The sequence below is a fragment of the Abramis brama genome (genome assembly GCF_963993115.1).
Source record: "Abramis brama genome assembly, chromosome: 7".
Classification (NCBI taxonomy): domain Eukaryota; kingdom Metazoa; phylum Chordata; class Actinopteri; order Cypriniformes; family Leuciscidae; genus Abramis; species Abramis brama.
Window position 1 is genome coordinate 6811391 of NC_139969.1, and position 22221 is coordinate 6833611.

The 22221-nt window shown below is 38.2% G+C and overlaps 2 protein-coding genes across 6 annotated transcripts in view; one reads left to right on the forward strand and one right to left on the reverse strand.

Moving 5' to 3' along the window:
• LOC311086748 (uncharacterized protein) overlaps nt 1-7328 on the forward strand; it is a 9175-nt gene extending 1847 nt beyond the window's left edge. Inside the window, exons 1-5 of one of the 4 annotated variants that reach the window (XM_084119798.1) lie at nt 78-260; nt 4355-4464; nt 4588-4753; nt 6111-6229; nt 6382-7297. In XM_084119798.1, the coding sequence (XP_083975924.1) occupies nt 233-260; nt 4355-4464; nt 4588-4753; nt 6111-6229; nt 6382-7191 (1233 nt within the window). In that variant the 5' untranslated portion in view covers nt 78-232 and the 3' untranslated portion in view covers nt 7192-7297. Of the gene's footprint in view, nt 1-77; nt 261-4289; nt 4465-4587; nt 4754-6110; nt 6230-6381 lie in introns of those variants that run through there. The other 3 variants (XM_084119795.1, XM_084119797.1, XM_084119796.1) reach the window with 3 other exon arrangements.
• A 58-nt stretch (nt 7329-7386) lies between these two features.
• On the reverse strand, nt 7387-18670 carry LOC311086762 (uncharacterized protein). Of its 2 annotated transcripts, none has more exons than XM_084119815.1 (3): nt 18568-18670; nt 12660-12716; nt 7387-8486 (listed from the first exon to the last, which is right to left on the reverse strand). In XM_084119815.1, exons 2-3 carry the CDS (start codon nt 12705-12707, stop codon nt 7860-7862), a joined length of 675 nt encoding a protein of 224 aa, XP_083975941.1. In that variant the 5' UTR covers nt 12708-12716; nt 18568-18670; the 3' UTR covers nt 7387-7859. The 2 variants fall into 2 exon arrangements, with proteins under 2 accessions (XP_083975941.1, XP_083975940.1); XM_084119814.1 differs by lacking the exon at nt 18568-18670 and adding an exon at nt 15735-15996.
• Between the last annotated feature and the right edge of the window lie 3551 nt (nt 18671-22221).

Consider the following 22221-nt stretch of genomic DNA (forward strand, 5'->3'; position numbering starts at 1 on the left):
CACGAGTGTTGACTGACACTGCCGTTATAACTTAGACCCGCCCCGATCGAGTTCACTGCGAGTTTACACATCCGCCATTGCTGCAGCAATGCACTCACGAGAAGCGTCGAAGCATCTCCCAAGCGTTGAAGGTGTTGTAGCTGGATGTATTCATTCACATAGCTCTCTCTATTTACTCTTGAAATCTGCCAGCCACTGAAGACGAGGTGGATTCATTTTGTTTTCAAAGAAAATGCTCCCTCAACTCTACAGAAATTTATGTAAGTTACTTATGCACTTCTTATACTGTTTACTCAGCTCTAACAGTGATTTTCTGAAGAAAAACTGATGCTTCATCTTTTGTGTGACATACAGTAAACTTTATTAAACTCATCAGTATATTTTGTGTCATCATTCAGATCGTCAGACGGAGTCCTACAGCAGGCTTGCATTAATAGTAGGGCTGGGTAAAAAATATCGATTTCTCGATTTTAATCGATTCTCATTTTTACGAAACGATATCGATTCTTAAATCCCAAGAATCGATTAGTCATCCTGTTTTCAGTTGATGAATATTGTTGCGCGCATCCCATCCAATAAATCACAATAATCTTTGTGCTTTGTTATTATTGATATGAAACGAAGTCTCAGATTTCAAATTACGTCCATTTTCTTACGAAATTCAAAAACATAATTACCGTTTTGGCGCTGTGGCGTGAGATCGCTCTGGCTCAGTTCAAGAGAAGCAGCAGCGCGGAGCGCACATTCCTTCTCTTCCGCCTTAATAACACCAGTTACAGCGCGAAATAAACATGAATGAGCGTCTGAAAGTGTATTAAAAGATAGAGTACAACTTATCGAAGTCCGTATCATGTTACATGGAATCGCTCAATCAGTGTTTCAACCATGGAAAGACGTTAGTAAACAATGTCATGTAACATTTACCTCAGAAAAAAATATCCAGTGACCATAAACTCGTTAGTCTGCAAGAAAAATTAACTCTAGAGAGGAGCATTTTGTTAAATATATGCACCATATTACATATTCATTATAATTTTTTATGTTCTTCAATATTTAATGCATGTTTGAATAAATCTGGAAAGTTTTTTATGACAGCCACCATTTCAATTTTTATATAATTTCATATAACTTTATTATTATAAAAATAAATAAAAGTGTATTTTAAGTGTTTGTATACAAATCAGTTAATTTTTACCTTCAATATTATAGTAGGCTAATGAAGCCTATAGGCTACAACTGACTCCCATAGTTTACAATAATAGTTAAGAGATTTGTTTTCCTTGAGAAAATTTGCAATGTATTGTACCTGATATCCAAAATAATCGATATTGAATCGAATCGAATCGTAATCGAAATCGAATCGAATTGTAAGCTTGTGAATCGAAATCGAATCGAATTGTGAAATTTGTGTCAATACCCAGCCCTAATTAATAGTGTATACAAGCAATGCCAAATAGGTTATAATCGTAATTAAACTAAACTATACCTGTTCCAACTCCATACAGCATATATTCTCTGACTCTGTAGGCATTTTTATGGTCGAAATGAACACCATTACTGTGACTGTCTGTTTTATTATTATCATCCTCCATGTTCTGGCTCTGATCGCGGCTGCTTAGGCTCCGCCCCCTGTGCCGTGAACCAGCAGCTCATTAGCATTAAAGGGGAAGCACTAAAACAGTGCGTTTTTCACAGACCTAAAAAATGATGATTTAAACGTGCTGTAAATAAAATTCTGTTGGGTATTTTGAACTAAAACTTCACATACACACTCTGGGGACATCAGAGACTTATTTTACATCTTGTGAAAATGGGCATAATAGGTCCCCTTTAAGTCAATGGAAAGTCCCCATATAACATGAAAACACAGTGTGTGTTGTTCAAAGGGTTTTTAATAGTTTTTAACAAAAAACCTTAAAAGTTACACCACTTCCTTCCTTTTCTCATGCTATACAGCGTTGCAATAAACCACTTATGAATTCAGCCAAATATACTTTCTGATACATTTTTACACGTTTAGCAGCACATCCTGCTACTTGCATCAAGATGCATGGAAATAGTGAGATGCATGGAAATAGTGAGATGCATGGAAATGGTGAGATGTGCAACACAAAAGAACTACAGCATGGTCTGTGCAAGAAACATGAGCATTAAAAAAATAAGCAAACTTTCCACTGCTCAGTCAGCTGAAGCTTCAGCAAAAAACACTTCCTACTCAGCAGTGTGTGTAAGTGCACTATTACACTAATGAAACAAAATTTGATCAGAATGTATAAAGGATGAGAAATTGTAATATCAGCAACCTTATTTAGATGTGAACAGAAACAGAAAATAAAAAAAACAATTTAGTGGTTTTAGAGGGTGGAAGTCAGTTGTCCTTCCCACTATACGTTATAACATTTCATAACCACAACAAAGTGGCAAAACATGTTGTCTTGTATTTTGAACAATATATTTACATTTATGAATTTGGCAGAAGCTTTTATCCGAAATGACTTAAATTGTATTGAAGGTATACTGTACATTTTATAAGATTATGCATTCCAATCGAACTTATGACCTGCATGTAGAGTATGTCTGAGCTATAGGAATGCTGTGTATCAATTTTATAAATATTTAAAAAAAAAAAATTTGTAAAATGTTTTGCTTTAAGTTTGTAAGTTCCATTTTCTTTTAAAAAACTGTCCCTTGTTTAGATTATTATTATTATTTTTTTTATCTAATGCATTGACACAGGGTTCATACACATTTTAACCAATACTTTTCCATGACTTTTCCATGACCTTTCCATGACTTTTCGGCACATTTCCATGACTATGTATTCCTGAAAATGTCAGTCGACATGAGCTGACATAGAAGCGGCATCAAAACTGGCATTAGACTACTATATTTACACTTCATTTACAATTGCATAAATAAAGCTATTCAATATTTAAATGAAATGATTTATAATTTTAACGTTTTAATTACAAGATACTTTAAATATGAAACTAAAACCACCAGTAGGAGGCGGCAAGTCACTGTCTTAATAAGCGAGTTGTTAGAGTAATTTCAACCGATTTGTTCAGACGGCTGATTCATTCAGAAAAACAAGTGATTGTTCATTGAATCGTTAAAATGATTCGTTCAAAACGCGGATTTCATTAAATAAATAAAAAAATCATCGATGTCTGTTGGACTACGACTTCATTATGAAATTCTCGTCGGCGATATAAAGTGAAAATTTACAATATTGTGTCCAAAAAGTAACTCACAATGTTAACTTTATTGTTAATTTAACTGTTGTATAAAATAAATATCACATTTGCAATTATGCACAGGAAAAAGGCACTCTTGCTCATGTGATATTCTAATATGACAACATAATATGATATAAATATAAGACAAAAACTAATTTGGGGACATCTATAAACTGACACATCACGCAGTGAAAGCAAACATGAGAGAAACGCGATGTCAGCTCGCACTCGCAGTGCCTCGTATAGTTAAAACAATGATTACAATATCATCATAGTTCATAGACAATATTGCACACTCCTAAGCACATAAAGAATGAACTTACAATTGAACTGACATTTACTCGTTTTCTTCTCTCCTCTCGCGTGCAGGAGACAGACGTAGGCTAATATGCTGCGTATCGTTTCACATGTGGCCAGAGCTGCAATCCTCTTTCCGCTACATTCTCGACCCACCGGTGCATGCAAAACTTTAGCATGCTCGTGCCACTTTCCTGGCATTTCAATTAAATTTCTGTCAGCACCGACTTCGCCTCAGGCAACATTGCAACAAGTGAGTGAATCGGAAGTGAACTGAACGTTATGCCGCCCGAATATAAGGACGTTAAGACAACGCAAAATATTTTTGTTATTAAACAGTTTTTGTATTAATCACATATTATGCTGTGTTAAAAAAAAAAAAAAAAAATTCCATGACTTTTCCAAAACTTTCTGGGTCTTTTTATTTTTTCAAAACCTTTCCAGGCCTGGAATTTGCATTTTTCAAATTCCATAACTTTTCCAGGTTTTTTCAAAACGTACGAACCCTGTTGACAGCAAGTGTGACATAAGAAGTTATTCTAAGTAATGCTTTCTGTACACCTAAAGACTTTGAAAAGATTTAGAAAAGACTTTATAAGATTATCAGCTCACATCTAAAGACTTGGGTTCACAGTTTTTAGTCTCAGACTAAAGATTTTACAAACACTGAATCTTGTAGTGACACTATTTACAAGACTACAACTAGATAATTTTAGCTTTTTATTCCCACCAAATTCCTCCCATCATGCTCAGCAGTGATTTAACAAAAATGGAGGAGAAGCAGCTACAGTTAGCTACTGTGGCTTTTGCCATTGCAGTCATTTGCAGTGAAAGAAAGAAGAAGAGAAAGCGTCAGAGGATATGGGCACGGCCTTGGCTGCATGGACGGGGACAGCAAGGTCTGTCTGTCCTTCAAAGGGAACTGGAGGTGAGTTATGTCAATACTGCTATAGCCTACTATTGCAATCATGTACTGCTAACTATGCTAATGCTATGCAGAATACCTTGTGCTAGCTTGACCACCCAGGTAAAACCACCCTTTTTTAACCAGATAAAAGACAGACGTGGATTCAGAGAGTTACTCCGGATGACCTCTGAGGACTTCGAATATATATTACAAAAAGTGGAGCCACTCATCTGGAAAGCAAACACAAAGTTTCGAATGGCCATCAGTGCAAAAGATCGACTCTCAGTGACACTGAGATTTTTGGCCACAGGTTTGTATGAGGGACATTATCACTGCTGTTGTAGAAACACCTTCCTAGTTGTACCCCATCCTCCCAAACAACTCATGTTGGCCTGGTGATGAAATTATAGAAATTTACTTGGTAGATATTAGGGGTGGGCGATATCTCGATATTTAAAATATATCGATATATTTTTTAAACACGATGTGGATTTTGACATATCGAGATATTGTTTATATTAAATTCTGAAATTCTCACTTTGCTTGTTTGCCTTCTCTTTGCTGTGCTCGCTCCCGCCCGCCTCCGCCTCCTCGCGTGTTGTCTCATTCAACCAAGTCCCCCCGGTCAGGCACATCAATCTTCCCCCGCCCAGCGAGTGCTTGAAGTCCGTCAGAAACAGCGCGCGCGCGATCAGTTGTTGGCAATTTGTTGTGTAGCGTCGCCTCTCGCGGCATTGCTTTTGTTTGAGGGCGCTTGACACACTCACACTTAACATGCTCCCCTGTAGAAACGGGCCTGGCAGCTCGCGCCAGGTCTAGACCATAGACTGTAAAAAAAATAGGTCTAGACACAATTAGTAATGATATTTGATCTGGTAATGATATTTGGTTTATTAAAAATAGTGCAATATGTATTATTTATTCCTTTATTTTACAGTTAAATTATTATTTTAGTATACAGGACATTTTTTTTTTTTAAATGTTGCAGAAGCACTTTGTTCCTACATGAACTGCCTACCTATTTGCACTTCAATAAAAAAGACTTTGTGGTATTTGGCATATTTGTTTTTGCAGTAGTTTTTGGGGGGTTATTTTTCCTGTAAAGATATCGAGATATACATCGTATATCGAGATTTTGCAAAATATATCGAGCTATATTTTTTTCTCCATATCGCCCAGCCCTAGTAGATATAAAAACTTTTTCTGGTAAGGAAAAAAGTCAATATCAGGAAACAATGTGTAATCACCATCACATCCAGCCGGCTCCCTGAGACAGCTCCCACGAGTGGGTCTCGAACTTGTGTCTCTGGTGTGAGAGGCGGACACGCTAACCTCCATTACACATGCATAGTTACTGTTACCTTGTTCATGAATTAAAAAAAAAAAAAAAAAAAAACAATTTCATCTCATCTTAGGATGCATAAACTTTTTCAAATGCCAAAATGATCTTTCCATTTTTTTGTATGTTCCATTTAATAAATTAAATGTAACTGTACACTATTCTTTATCTGCAAGAGACATACTCGTCTTTTCAATAAAAAGTTGACCGTAGCTGTTTAGGGTACAAGGGTACAAGCTGTCACACACAATTGTAATTGTGCAAGTTTCCACCTGTTCTGTTACAGTTAGATGGTGATACTTCTATTTCTTTACTGCTTCCATTCAAGGTGAGACCTTTAAATCCCTGGGATTCCAATACCGCATGGGGAGCACAACGGTTTCACAGATCGTCATCTCAACGTGTGAGGCTCTGTATGAAGTTATGAAGGTGGAAAATCAAACTTGTGTATGAAGTTCCACCTCAAGGTGGAAAAACTAACATTTTAACAGAATAGGGGTCTATCTGTAATCTTACATTATGTGGTGCCCATAGCAAGTTAAAGTCAAACATGATCACTTATTGTTATCTGGATGTGTTTGTTTGCCATTTTATTGTAGACACCAACATCAGAGGCTGCCTGGAGAGCTGTCTCCGCAGACTTCAAGGACAAGTGGCAGTACCCAAATTGCCTGGGTGCGCTTGACGGAAAACATATCTCCATTCAGCCCCCCGGTCACTCAGGCAGCACATTCCGGAACTATAAAGGCCACTTCTCTGTTGTTTTAATGGCAGTAGTAGATGCCAATTACAAATTTGTTTATGTAAATGTAGGAGCCCAGGGCAGACTGTCAGATGGTGGTTTATTTGCCCACAGTGACCTCCACAGAGCAATGGAAACAGGCCGCCTGAATTTACCCCCACCAGAACCCCTGCCTAACACCACCACTGTCATGCCATATATGTTTGTTGCTGACGATGCATTCCCCCTTCGCACGGACCTGCAGAAGCCATTTCCCCACCGACAGCTAGACCATGACCAAAGAATCTACAATTACAGGTTGTCAAGAGCAAGACGGGTCGTGGAGAATGCCTTTGGCATTCTCGCCAACAGGTTTCGGGTCTTCAGAACAACCATCTGTCTACATCCTGACAAGGTTGTGAAAATAACACTAGCCTCATGTTTGATTCACAATTTCTTGCGAGAACGCAGATCAGAGTATGTGCCACCAACCTTGACAGACCAGGAGACTGATGACCACGAATGGATCCCTGGATCCTGGAGACAAGAAGGCCAGGGAGCATTCCATGATCTGCCAACCAGCCACGCACGCAATCCTACACAAAGGGCTAAAGACCTGAGGGACCTGATGAAGAAGTACTTCAACTCACCGGAGGGCCAAGTACCATGGCAGGAGCACCACATTTAATGTGTGCACTTTCCCTTACACCACATGTATGATGTGTATAATATATAAATATATATATATAAAAATGTAAATCCTGTTCAAGTCTGCATTTTCATTTAAACAAGGAACATTTCTGTTTTACTGGCGAAAACTGTACTGCTGCACTGTACTGGTTAAATCAATTGAATAAATAAAGAAATACATTCAAAACAGTGTGTACTCTTCTTTTATTCCAAGTAGAAAAAACACTTCCACATTTTTTTACAAAAGCACATTAATTAGCTGTAAATACTAGCTAATTCAGCCACAAGAGCTGAGGTAAAGTGCAAATAAAAAACAAAAAATGAAGTGGAAACTCAATGCGTTTCAATTTGCAGTGCTTGGGCTAACAGGCAACACCCCTTAAAATCAAAACAATATGACATCCTCATATTTTTTACAAAAGCATATTAACCTGCAAATATCAGCTAATTCAGCCACAAGAGCTGAGAAAAAGTGCAAAAAGTAAAATAAATAAATAAAACAAAACACGTGGAAACTCGTTTCAATATGAAAGTGCTTGAACAGCAGCAACATTTAAACATGTTTCAGTACACTGTAATTCACGGAACTAACAAATTATCAAGTGATAGACCTACCGCCCCAATGTTAAATGTTAACAATACTAACAATGTGACACTCAAACTATTTTAATTATCCTCACTGTCTTCAAGGAGTTGCACGTAACTTGGTTGCCCGTGGGGAAGAGTGTATGCGTGATGGTGAGATGTTGGGTGTGAGGTCTGAGGCTGAATGTGAGGCTGTATTTGATTATGTTGTAGCTCTCTGGGTATGTATTGTGGTGGTGTTTGCTGTGACCAAATGTTAAACTGATCATTAGATTTTGCCCACTGTTGTGCCCTGCCTGTCAAATCCTGATCTGCTTCTTGAAATTCATACAGTATTGTCATAATTCTCTTTTTGGCTCTTGTTTTCAAAATTGGGTCTTTGATGTGACTGACCTCGACTGCAACTTGTCGTCCAAAGCCAGACTCATCTTCTATTCTATCTTGCTTTTCCGGGTTTAAACCAAATTTCACAGTGTTGGACATTTCTTTCAGGACTTCAAGCTTCTCAAGCTCAATGTCACTGTCACTGGGACGTCTTGCCTTTTTGTTTAATGGCCGGCGGCCTCTGGGCGCCGATGATGGTGGGCTTGAGGACCTTGATGGTCCTGGTGTAGATGCCCTAGGCGCAATCTCCAAAGAATTTTCCCCAGGAGAGGACACTTCGTCATCAGCCACTGTCCCCTGTGTGTCTGTGTCATTGTCGTCAATCTGTTGGGCAAGATATCAACATGTATCACATTATGTTGCATGATCCAAAATATTTCTGAAGGTAGGCCTACAGTGGTGGTATATAAGATAAGATAAGATAGACCTTACATTCCCACAATGTGGAAATTCTCAGTGTTGCAGCAGCACAGTGGATAGTTAAAAAAAGAATAAATAATTATAATAATAATATAAACAATAAATAAACAATATATGAACAATATTAAACTGAGTCCTTGGTGTGTGTGTGGTCTACAAGGAGCAGTGCTAGTGTGAAACAGTCTGACTGCAGCAGGAAGGAAGGACCTGCGATATCTCTCCTTCACACATTTGGGGACACTATGAAAGCCTGTCTATTTTTCAACATACGGACATGTAATAACAATTTTAACAATACTGAAGGACCCAGTGATTTAACTAAACTATTTAAAAATAAGGAAGGCCTTTTTAAGACTGTGAAATGTAATTTTAAAAGAATGCAATTTTTGAGGAGGAATAAATTAGGACACCCCCCATATATTTCCCCCACACTGCTTATGAGTGTGGAAAAGGATTTAAAAAGATATCAAAGGACTTTGACATCAGCCATTCCACCATTTTACCTCACTGAAGTAATTTCAACAAAGGGGGGTATCACTAGTTATTAGGGGTCCTAATTTTTTCCTCCATTAAAATAGGCATTTTTATGCATATTTTTTGTTTGAGGAGTAAAAATATGTTAATTTATATTGTTTAATTACAATAAATCACTTTATTTTCCAGGAATGAAAAAAATCAAATTAGACATTGTTTATGTGAACATTTCTTAATAAAGAGTTGACTATTTAATGGGATGACCAAACTTTTTCACATGACTGTATATGGGGGTTATGAATCTATATCATTATATGATGAGAACAATAGTTTGAACTAAATGTCTTGAAAGGGTATAATTTTAAATGCTGTGTTGAAATTATGAACAAGTGTTTCACAGTGAATATTCGAGGGTACATAATACAAGAAAAGATACATATCTACTATAGAATACAGAAATGAAAGTCCGAAATGACTTAAATTGTATTGAAGGTATACTGTACATTTTATAAGATTATGCATTCCAATCGAACCTATGACCTGCATGTAGAGTATGTCTGAGCTATAGGAATGCTGTGTATCAATTTTATAAATATTGAAACATTTGTAAAATGTTTTGCTTGAAGTGTGTTAGTTCCATTTTCTTTTAAAAAACTGTCCCTTGTTTAGATTTTTTATTTTTATTTAAAATCTAATGCAGTGACATCAAGTGTCACTTAAAAGTTACTTTAAGTAAGGCTGACGTGTATCAAGCATAGATCATCTCATGTGTTCAGATACATTGTTTAACATTTGGTCAGATACATTGTTTATGTATTTTTAGATTACACTGTTTTCATTCTGTAGCTGATGCGTCAAAACAGATGATCTCAGTTCATTTGCAAAATGTTGTTTGTTTTGGCCCTGTTTCCATCTGTATGTAGCACTGACCACTTGCAGTTTGATAGATAAAAATGAATCTTAATACCATGTAAACAAGGCCAAATGGTCTTTAATATATTTAAAGATAGCCTACTGCAATGTTGCATTGTTTTGAGTGTCGTTGTTTGTATATAATAAAAATCTTTGATAATTATTGCTTTTTATCCCCAAATCCAGGTGTGACCCTTTGGGGCAGGAGAGTAAGTTCAACAAATCCAAAAATATTTGTTTAGTTAATATTTAGGCTACAACTCTTTTGTTCTGGTCTGGGTATTTAGGGGAAACTGGCAGAAAAGTCATGGAGAATCTGTAACCCCCCCCCCCCCCCCCCAGTGCTGTGTGAGTGTCTTGAGTCCTGCACTCAGAACACTCATAAACTAAATTTTTTGTATGAATAAGTATGATTTAACAATAATCGCTTAATAAGCAATTTGACTCAAATGTGTTAGTTCACCCTGCACACTCTGACTAAGATCAGAACTGGCGAGTTTGGGCCTGTCCCAAATGGCGCACTTCATGCGGACTTTCGGTCTCGTGGACTTGAATTGCACGTGCTCTCTGAGTCTACGAGTCCGTAGGCCGTCCCATTCAGCATTTTACCGCTCTGAAGTGTGCTCAGCAGCGCCCCCTTTGTACCCTTGAAGCGGTCTTCCGCGAAGCCCGCATAGAAGCAGGCTCCACGCACTTTAACTACCCAGGAATCCTTGCGAAAGGCCAATCAGACAACAGATGGGAGGAGATTTCACTCACGGATAATTGTTGACATGGCTGAGAAGAAAATATTACGGTTTTTATGACCTAAATGTACATTTTACCAGTTGTTACCTACAATTTATACAAACATTATGGTCATCGACCAGTGGTTGATGTCTCAAACATAATAATAGCGCGTTTAATAATACGATCGCATTATGATTCATTAAATAAATAGAACCGAATGTCAGGGCTTTACTGAGTCATATGTAAACATAGTATGAATATTGGAACCTGTAAATTGAAAAAAATATGTTTAAATTATGTTTTAAAATTGTAATCTTAGTTCAAATGGAACATTATGTAGCCTATTATTATGTACAACTGTATCATTTAAATAAGCATGATGTATCTATTGTTTAATGCCCAGGTGATATGCACAATATCAAAATATAGAACTGTAAAATTAGGATGTGTAGTTGACATGCAGATAAGACGTCGGAGCGCAAAAATGTGATTTCTCCTCTCCAACAACCAGGCCGTTATTTCCGGCGTGCCGATCGAGTCTGTCCCAAAAATACCTCTCAATGCGCCCTCGTGGACTCGCGCCAAGGGCCCTATAGGTCTGCACTACATGGCGTCACCAAAGTGTGGACTCTGAGGAAGTCCACAAGTCCGGAGTGTGCCATTTGGGACAGGGCCTTTGTGTCCGTGAGAACATGACCAGCCGAGGTGAGGGTCCCCAACGAACGAATAATTGAAAGTATGGGATACCCAGAATAATCAAATATCTAAATTAATACATAACCAATATTTGTGATTAGTTCCTAATTGGAAAAAGTCTAAAATTAATAATCATTTGAAGATGGAGTCAGATTAAGCACAGAGCTGAAGTAAAATTGAAACTAAATTCTACTAAATGAAGTACTACACGTATTATACCTTCGCCCAAGCCGTCGGATTCCATTGTTGGGCAGATGGGTGGTCCTTACACTTACATTTTTGGCCATAGTGGTCATACCAAGCTTGCACTCTTTATCCCCAGCCTATAATTCAATAAATCACTGTCTGGCGGGTATTAGCTATATTATTCAATGTTATTTTGAGGGTTTTAGTGAAAATGACCAGGTGGAAGAAGCTGTCATCTGCAACCAAGGATGATTTTGTTAAAATGGCTAAATCTGGTCAATCGGTTTTGGATATTGCTCATGTGCTGGATGTGAATGGACACCATGTCCACAGAATGATTTCAACGCACAGTGAAACCACTACCATGTAGAATGTAAAGGAATCACCGTCTAGTTTTGGAAGTTCAGGGCTGCGTTTCCCAAAAGTATTGTAAACCTAAGTTGAACGTATAGACTATTGGTGGCAATTGTTCTACGATCAACTTATGATGGGCTTACGATGCTTTTGGGAAATGCAGCCCTGGTCTGGATGTTTGAAACCAATACTATAAAACCAAGAGAAAACACGTTTTAATTGGACAAAAAGCCTTGTCTAAATTTCCGAATAGCCTAGGCTACTAGCATATTGTTTTTATCTTTTCTACCATACAGAGATAGTAAGAGTTGAATGCCATTTTGAGATCAGCCCTTGTGAAACTTCCCCATGTGACAAACACAGTTTCATGTTATGCGTCTTCAGATGAAATGGTGGGTGGTTTCTTGGTTGATTGTTTGCACACTGTTGAATAAATTGTAAGGTTTGTTTCGACAGGGCCTGCTGGATTTTGGTGTTGTCTTAATGTGCAGTAGGTTGTGTTGGGTCGATTATCTCCCGTTTCCTTTTGTTTCTGGTCTTGAATCTTATGAAATACATAAAAAGTTGTATTTCTAAAATGTCCCCTGAATAATCATGCTTAGCTTAACAATTACTAAAGAAAGACAGTTTAATAAAACATTCACACCTACAGTACAGTATATAACAAGCATTTCATAAAAACCTTTTTCATAACTTTAGCCTGTTAACTTTTTAAATTATTCTCACCTGATCTGGAACATCATATGTATGACCATCACTGTTGTTTTTCTGCATTTCTTGAGCCTGAAATTTTTTAAATGAAAAATGTTGTTGATAATGTTCTATTAAAAGTATCAGTGTTACCATACAACTTCAAAACAATCATGATCAAAAATTATTATTAAACATCTGCTTTATTTATCAAAAGTGAGTTTTATTGACTATTTTGTTCAGTTTGCAGGGCTCCAGACAAACTTTTCCACTGGTTGCACTGGTGCAACAATCAATGAAACAATCAATCATAATTTTTAGAAATTTTCATGGAAAAGTGTGTGAAAAAGTGTGTTTTATGATCGGTCACAATTGTGACCGGTGGGATACTGTGTTGTATCAACCATTGGACAGACTGAATATAAGTCTATTTGACCTGTGCAGTGTGTTTCTGTGCGTGTGTTTCTGTGCGCGTGTTTCTGTGCGTGTGTTTGTTTGTTTGTGTGTGTTGTATCAACCATTGGACAGACTGAATATAAGTCTATTTGACCTGTGCAGTGTGTTTCTGTGCGTGTGTTTGTTTGTTTGTGTGTGTTGTATCAACCATTGGACAGACTGAATATAGGTCTATTTGACCTGTGCAGTGTGTGTGTGTGTGTTTGTGTGTGTTGTATCAACCATTGGACAGACTGAATATAGGTCTATTTGACCTGTGTGCAGTGTGTTTGTGTGTGTGTGTTTGTGTGTGTGTTTTTGTGTGTGTGTGTGTGTTGTATCAACCATTGGACAGACTGAATATAGGTCTATTTGACCTGTGTGTGTGTGTGTGTGTGTGTGTGTTGTATCAACCATTGGACAGACTGAATATAGGTCTATTTGACCTGTGTGTGTGTGTGTGTGTGTGTGTTGTATCAACCATTGGACAGACTGAATATAGGTCTATTTGACCTGTGTGCAGTGTGTTTTTGTGTGTGTGTGTTTTTGTGTGTGTGTGTGGATTGGGGGGGATGTAAAAAAATTATTGCATCACAATAAGTGTATTGTGATTGTCAAAACATTTTAGTAACTAAACTGAATTTTATTAGGCTTAGTGACAACATCTTACAATGTTTAGGCTACATGGTACAATTTCTGGTTTTCAATTCAATTCAATTATTGTGATTGATTTAATATTGAAATAAATATTAGGTAGGCTACACAAGATAAGAGTTCAAAGGTACAGCACGCACATCCAAAACAATAAAACTGGGTGCTGGGCAGACAAGTAGTTGCAAAGGTAAACAATGAGTCCGCACACCAGAAAATGCTCCTTAGCGATTTTAATGATTGCTCATCAAATGGCTTTCCTGAGGTAAATGTTATGTGACATAATTGTTCTCCAGCTGTTTTATTGACCCATTTGTTTGATTGATTGGTCGATATTATGTATGAGGAATATACATTTCGGTATGTTGTAGGGGTGTGACGAGACGCTTACTCCACGAGACGAGACGAGACACGAGATTGGGTTCACGAGAACGAGACAAGACGAGATTTTTACACAATTTTTAAGAAATCCTCAATGATGAAATATATGAATGGAAAATAGTCTTTTATTCAACTGAAAATCACAAAATGCAAAACAATTTAGGTGCATTTTGAAATCAACTTGTAATGAATGTTATTTTACTTCTATTATAATTAATTTTATGCAGTAAAGGACATGCAAACACTGCAAAATGTTTTGCTATAAACTCTACCGTCTGGCTTCTCCCCTGTACTATTTCATATGAGAAATCTAACTCCTTTCCACAAATCGAACATAAAAAAAATAAAACAGTATAAATAAAATAAATATAAATAACTGAAATAACACTTTAAATGCAAACAGTAAGTGTGTATCCATACTCAAAGAACTGCTCTCTCAAAACTACAAGTTCAAACAGAAACAAGCATTTCTTCAAGCATGAAAAAGAGATAAATTAACTACACAGAACAACCTAAGATATGGTCATGTTCTTTTTCAAGAATTTAAGCATGTCAACGATTTCTGGCAGCAGTTGAGACCTTTGGGCTAGGGCTGCACGATATGAGGAAAAGATGCGATGTGCGATAACATTGTTTAATATTGCGATGTCGATATGACTTGTGATATATGAATGTTAGCTATACTGTTCCCATGTCTTAGTGCTTTAATAGGTTCTTTGCGTGATAGGTCAAATGTTTATTACCTGCCTGGTTCGGATTACACTATTTTAGCGCGATTTTGGCACGATCCGTTTCGTGGAGATTCGTAAAGGACAACGGGCGTCGGGCAGCAAGATTCGATCGTTTCATTTCGTATAGTGTGTCATAGTGGGCGACAACCTACGCGTCTGCGATGCTTCAGGACATCACGACAGAAAGACTAGCATGTTTAATTTTAACGGTCCTCCACGACGGGTTGAGTGTGTGCGAGAGTGAGTGTGCGCGAGTGAGTGAGAGTGCGAGCAACAGTGAGTGTGCGTGTGTGCGCGCGAGTGAGTGAGTGAGCGAGGGACAGTGATTGTGTGTGTGTGCGCGGAGTGTGTGTGTGATTGGCCCGGCACACAAATGATTTAAAAGTGGCAGGGGCATCTTCAATACTAATTTCACCCTCACGCTCCATCACGCTGACATCACAACAACTCACGAGACAAAGTTTCACCTCGACGAGAAGTCTCGTCGCGTTTTAATCTCGCGAGATCTCGTAACACGAGATCTCGTCACACCCCTAACGGTTAGCACTAGTGGAGTCAGTCAGTTTCGTCCTCACTGATAAATATCCAAAATTGCGCGGGACACGCTTGTCTGTAAAAATGTGACAAAACGCACACACATATAAATTACTGTTCCAGTGACAAAACTGTCGTGTACTCACAGTACAACTACTGCCGCTGATTAAAAAAAATCTCTGAGTAAGTTAGTGCTAAATGCAATGTCGCGTTGGCTTGTCGTTTCTGTGACGTGACACAAATGGCATAACTTAGTCTTACTACAGTAGTTAGTACGTTACTTTAGCTAGTCGGTCTTCTTAAGATGAAGAGTCACGACAATACAACGTTAAACGTATACAAGTGCTCTAAAGAGGACGAAGCATTTTGCCGTGCTTACCTGTTAAATCTCTCCATGGCCGCCATTCTGTTCCGACTCCGAGTTACTTCGTGTGTGAGCTGTGGGGGATGGGATGGGCAGATTGAAATAAATACGCGGGGTTTTCCGGTGCGTGAGGGAGAACGCCGTAGAGACAGAGAATGCACGCTCACTCGTTTAATGGTGCAAATACTTTTAAATAACCATAACTTGCCCAATTTTCTACCGATTTTCAAACGGTTTGGTTTGTTATAAACGTCAGAGATGTAGTTATGACACTACATACATACACTGCATACATATGAAAAATTATAACATACATGTTCAAGCATTCGGAATTATAGCCACGTTAATAACGTTTGTAAGAAACCAAACCGTTTATAAATCCGTCAATATTTCAGCGAGATATGAGGATTTGTGTGCATGCTGATCACTCACCTTAATGCACAGAGCACTGACATAAGATGGCCGAACGGTGATGCCGGAAGTGACTGCGCCATAAGACATCTAGCGTTTATATATGATATCTATGATTGGCACTCTCTGCTTACTTCCGGTTTCTGGACTGGCTGCAGTAACACGTCTCTGTCCATGCGGGGGCGCTCGCAGGCGAGTGCAGAATGAATGGAGGTCTATGGCGAAAAACCCTCGAAATCCACTTTTCTCAGGATATAATTTTTTGTCTAGTAATTTGAATGTTGTATTCGAAAGGAGATGCAAAGAAATTACACATTGCTGGGTGTTAGATTTTTTAGAGTCACTTATTTGGTTTAAAAAGTCTTTTAAAATGTCAATGACGTCAGAATGCTGACGTCATTAGCAGAATGCTAGCGTGTTATGGGCAACAACAACTCAACTTGTAAGAAATCGAAAAGAAATAAGTACTCGTTCATTCAACTTTCGACCTATAACACATGTTGAACTTGCAAAACCTACAATAAAATCTGAGATTTCTCAACGGCAATCGGGTGAAAGAGACACATTTAGCTGTATAGCCCCATAGACTCCCATTCAGTCTGCACTCGCCCGCGATCACCTCCAGTGGAATTCTAATGGAACTGCAACCAAGATCGATACAATGGGGCTAATAGGAAGAGCCAAGGCTCTCCGTAGACGGGCTCTGGTAGAGACCTAAATGTAGGCTTCGAATGAAGCTGAAAACGTTAAATGTATTTATTTAAGTGTTTATTTCATTTCCTTATACAAAAGTAATTTCTTGAAAAATAAAATTTAAAAGCTAAAATAACAAATAGGTTATTCATAACTTATTCGGTTTAAGTTCTGCTTAATACATTGCAGTTTATGAGTTAATATCACATATTTTATTAAGTTAAACTAACTTTTTTTTTAAAATAAGTTAAATGTACTCATTTAGTTTAGTAACTTTCAGTGTTAGGTTTTACAGTGTGGGATTAAATGGGTTAATCTTTTAAATGAAAACCATTAAAAATAACTATTAAAAAAACACCACGTATGTTTTTTAATGTCTGATTGTATTTTATTTAGTACTGTCAATCGATTAAAACAATTAACTAGCCTATTCGCGATTAATCACACTTAACATTAAAGTTTTTAATATAATTTTATATTGTAATAATTTCACATTTAATCTCTAAATTAATGTAGAAACAACATAATGTATATTTTAAATATTTGATCTATTAGGTAGGAAATATACATAGGCCTAAATTGAATAAAGTTATCAAACACCTCTCAGTCTTCACTGTAATTTTCTCTGACTTTTTTCTTTGAAGCGGGTTTATTAGGCTGCTGTTTACAACTCTTTGCGTTCATTTAACACTTTAACTAATTTAATACGGTCCTTACGAGGATACTCGACAAAGTGGACATTTTGGCATACTTTTGTGTGTTTTTGTCCGTTCAAGCGTGAAAGAGAACTCAATGAAGCGCGCTGTCTGAAGCGGCATTCTGTGCGCTTGAGTCCTGTGTGTGTGTGTGTGTGTGTGTGTGTGTGTGTGTGTGTGTGTTGTGTTGTGTCAATTTGTGTGTATCACACAGAGAGGAGATTTACAGACAGCTCGCCGCCAGTACAGATTTAAGTTCTTATTTTTGCGTTTTTATCGCGATTGAATTGTTTATTAGCAATTGAATGAATGATAAATACTATAGAGCAGCAGCCAATGGATGAAAGTTTTGACAGCCCTGATTTTTGTATAATCAAACATAAACATAATATTTGTTAGGGGCGTAGAATTTAGTAGGGACGCTAGGGACGTGTCCCTACCAATATCCAGTGACACTGATATGTCCCTAGCAATAATTCCGATCAAAACTTAAAATATATTTAGAGAGAGAGAGAAAGAGAGAGAGAGAGAGAGAGAGATATTAAGTGTGTGTGTGTAACACTACATTATAGGGCCTAAATGTCACCACAAAGATGGCAAAAACCACAAAGATGGCAATATCCGACATACTTGTCCTTGTGGGGATTTATTTATTTTTGGAAAACAGCAAAAAAAATGCAGCAAGTTTTCTGTGATAGGCAGGGTTAGTGTAGGGGGATATAATATACTGTTTGTACAGTATAAAATCATTATGTCTGTAAAAAGTCCCCATAAAACATAAAAACACAACATTGCTTGGTCTTGTTGAAATGAGAGGAATGTTTCATGAAGTTGAAACCCAGTCTCATCAGCTGAGGCTGAAAGAAGTTTCAGTGCTCTTAGGACACTGAAAACATGGCTCAGAACAATGGCACAAGTGACACTTAACAGTATTGCTGTGTGTCATGTCCAACAGACAAAACTGGACATTATTGATGTAAAACAAATATGCCAACAGTTAATTTCTGTAAGTTCACTTTTAAATGAAAATTCTGTCATCATTTACTCACCCTCAAGTTGTTTCAAACCTGTATGCATTTCTTCTGCTGAAGATATTTAAGAATGCACAGCATGCTAAAAAGGGGAAACTCTGCTAAGTTGCTTGGAAACGGATGTCTATTCACAGCTCAGCTCTATCTGTAGAGGAAACATGATCATCAAAAAAAAAAAAAAAAAAAAAACTTTCTGGCAGTGATCAGTGATGACTTTAACTAGGTATTCTTTCTGAGTGTCCTCCATAAACCAGCCAACACCCCCCTTTTTTCTATCTAAAGACACGAAAAATACAGTTCTTTAATCGTTTGGCAAATAAATAAATGACAGACAGTTACCAACATTTTATTACTGTATGTAAGCTTCATGCTAGACCTCAAATGACGGGATTTTATAGTCATTATAGTGTTGAAGGATGAGAAACTGGAATATCCTCATTACAGTATTTAGATTACAACCAAAACAGAAATAACACTCTAGAAACTAACACGTGTAATATGTAATGGTCATATTGCCTACACTACAGTATGTAAAGATATAACTAAGCCACACAAAAGAACAAAATCTGCTCAGGTGCATTGTTTTTTAAATTTGGTCCCATTCATTATGTTCATGTATTTTCAGATTACATTGTTTTCATTCTGTAGCTGATGCTTCAAAGCAGTTGATCTCAATTAATTGGCAAAATTTTGTTTCCCCCTGTATTTAACTCTGACCACTTGTAATCGAATCACAAAAAAGAAAACTTAGAAAACTTTATTAATCCCTGTAAGGGGAAACTCATTACAAATACCACAAATAGACAATTAAACATTAAAAACAAAAACAATCAGTACATACAAATTACACAACTTCATTAAAAAACCTAACTGCAGTAGGAATAAAGGACCTTCTGTAGGACTCTCTGTAGAACACTGAGGCAGTATCTGACATTTTACAGCCTTGAACACGAAGTACTTGTGAACGTTGAACTCAGTGGCGGTTCTACATTGAATTACACCCTGGGCGAGACCCCCTTCGAGCGCCCCCCCCCCCCCCCCTTTTCTTACCCCATTGGCAGATCATGTTGTGCTTGTTTTTTATAAAATAAAAACTCAATTTTTATTTATTTCCCCAGAAAACAAGACTTAATATCTTATGTCATTTTACTACTTTAGTAAAATAACGTTATGCATCTTTATTTAAGAAATGTTTGATATTTGGACTGGAAACAAGACAAAAATACTAAGTAAGAAAAGCATTTTTTTGCAGTGTAATAACTGAACTTGTAACAGTTTTGTTGCAAAGCACAATATTATGGTGAAATTAGATCTCGTGTTTGAGTTAAAACCGAATTATTGTTAAGCATAACAAGAATCATAGCAAAAAGGCTAACAAATAAGAGTTATAGCCTACCCACCAATTAATATTGCCCCTTCATTCATGACATGGATACCGTAATCATACAGAGAAAACATAGGTGAACTGTCATCCGCGCCCGCGCCTCTGCGCCCCCTCCCCTTTCCCCTTCTCAAACAAACAGCTTCTGTGCACGACATCTTCTCAGCAAGCAGGGGCGCCTGCAGCTGCAGGGGGCGCAAATTTGCCAATTCCCCAATTCCCCACAACAGTGAAATGATAGATAATAGAAAACCGCTTTGCGGTGGTCACTGTGACCAATGACATGGTAATGTCATCATTCTTCCCTTCCACAAATGCCTTCCACAAATGGTACCTGGCAATTATCTTTGCAGGCTAATCTCCTAGCCCACCTAGTTCCTTGTTTGTGGAACTTCTTTTGGAGATGTGAGTTTAGAGTCCTGTCCTTTTCATCATGGCAGATGAAATGGGACTGATGTTGTGATGAGGGGAGTCTGCCCTCATGTTTGCCTGCTGATCACTACAGGACTAACAAGGAAGTTTTCAGTTCTGAAACTTACAGGATATTTTTATAGTACAACTGTACAAAATTCCCCGCCTCACACATGCGCGAGTCGAACTTGTTCAGACTTGCCTGACGCATGCGCAGAAAGTTTCATTCGGCAGCATCCAGTACCAAAGTTATACAGTGTTTCCTGGCATTGTTTATTTTCTTTCTAAAAGTATTTTCCTTGTGTGGTATTGCTGTGCGTTCATAACTATGTTAGTAAAAATATTTAATGTCATTGTAGATGTTTTTCATAGAGTGTCAGAGCGTGATTCAGTATATTTTACCTCAGAAATATTATTGTCAATATACATAGCTATCGAGCACAGTGCTCGCGCGTGTACGAGTCATCCTGTTGTATTTTGTCAATGATGTTTATTCATTTGGGAGTTGCTTGTCATATGTTGATTAAAATATTTATCCGTTATCGGCATATTAGTAATGTGATAACGAGCGCACGGGAGTGCTAGAGCAGCGCACACACATTTGTAATCTGACACCTCTTGTTAGCTGCAGCGGCAGCCCGATCTGTTTAATGTAGCTGCATTTACAATATTGCAATATGCTCTGGTTTGCTGTTACTTCATATAACTTTAACTTATCTGTGTATATTCTGTCATGTCATATTATCATTTATATTTATCATCTTTATTTTGTTCTCTCACAGAAACCACTTTGATACATATAACCACACAAAACCTGCAATTGTAAACCTAATAAACGTTGAAGATGGACAAGTTAACTCTGGAGTAGCTGCAGTTCTTTCTAACAGAAGAATTAGGCCAGTTGAGTTCCAACCATCCCACTGCGTGCAGAATATCCCACAAATTGGTCCTTCGAGCCGGATAGGGACATCAGCTGCGCTATGGCTACATCCAGAGATTACTACGAGGGAGAACAAGTGCCAGATCCTCGTCCAAGTCGTACCCGGCGGGTGCCCACCTACTTGGAGGATTATGTGCTTGATTATCCACTTCCACGTCATGTTTATTCTTCACCAGCCGAGGTCGCTGCAGGAATCTCCCATACAAGCCAGGGCTATATGACTCCTGCTCCCAGGGACAGAGACTTTGAAAGTGGAAAGCTGCATCACTTAGAGGCCCGGTGGAAAGATTTAAGCAGTGAGATGAGAGAGCTTCAAATCAGAATGGACAGTGCGAGACAGGCATCTTTTGCATCTAGATCTCCTGCTTACGGACACTATGAGAGTCTTCCTCACATTGGACTCAGTAACACTGGATTAGAACCCTCTGTTACTATAGCATCGTCCCCACAATATGAGGAAACGATTTATCACGAGCCCTCCATGCAGTTGCAGTCGCAACCAAGCATACGTCCACCTTATATAGCTCGTATATCTTCCCTGCCTGGGCCACAGCCGCAGAGACCATTTGCCGAACTCCGACGATCAGACTCATGGCCCCCCACAGCTGCTCAGCCTGTTCAGCCTGCCTATTCTCAGGTACAGCCACAGTATCAGCCAATTTCAGTGCAGCCTGCACCAGCCCGCATACAGCCGCATCATCAATCAGCTGCTGTACAGCCTGCGCATTCTTATGTGCAGCCCCAACGTCCTCCAGTTGCTGTACCATCTGCGCCAGCCTCACTGCAGCCACAGTACCAGCATATTGTTCCAGCTCCAGTTCAGCCTGTTCCAGCGCAACCAGCGATGCATCCTCAACGTCCTTATCAATCACTGCCTCTGCCTCTGCCTCCACCTCCTTGGCCTGGACCACAACCACAGTATTATTATCCTGTCAATCCT

Excerpts from the sequence above, each read along its gene's own strand:
- LOC311086762 (XM_084119815.1), bottom strand. The coding sequence starts at position 12,707 with ATGCAGAAAAACAACAGTGATGGTCATACATATGATGTTCCAGATCAG. Across the intron at positions 8,487-12,659 it reads CATATGATGTTCCAGATCAG|ATTGACGACAATGACACAGA; the intron begins GTGAGAATAATT and ends CTTGCCCAACAG.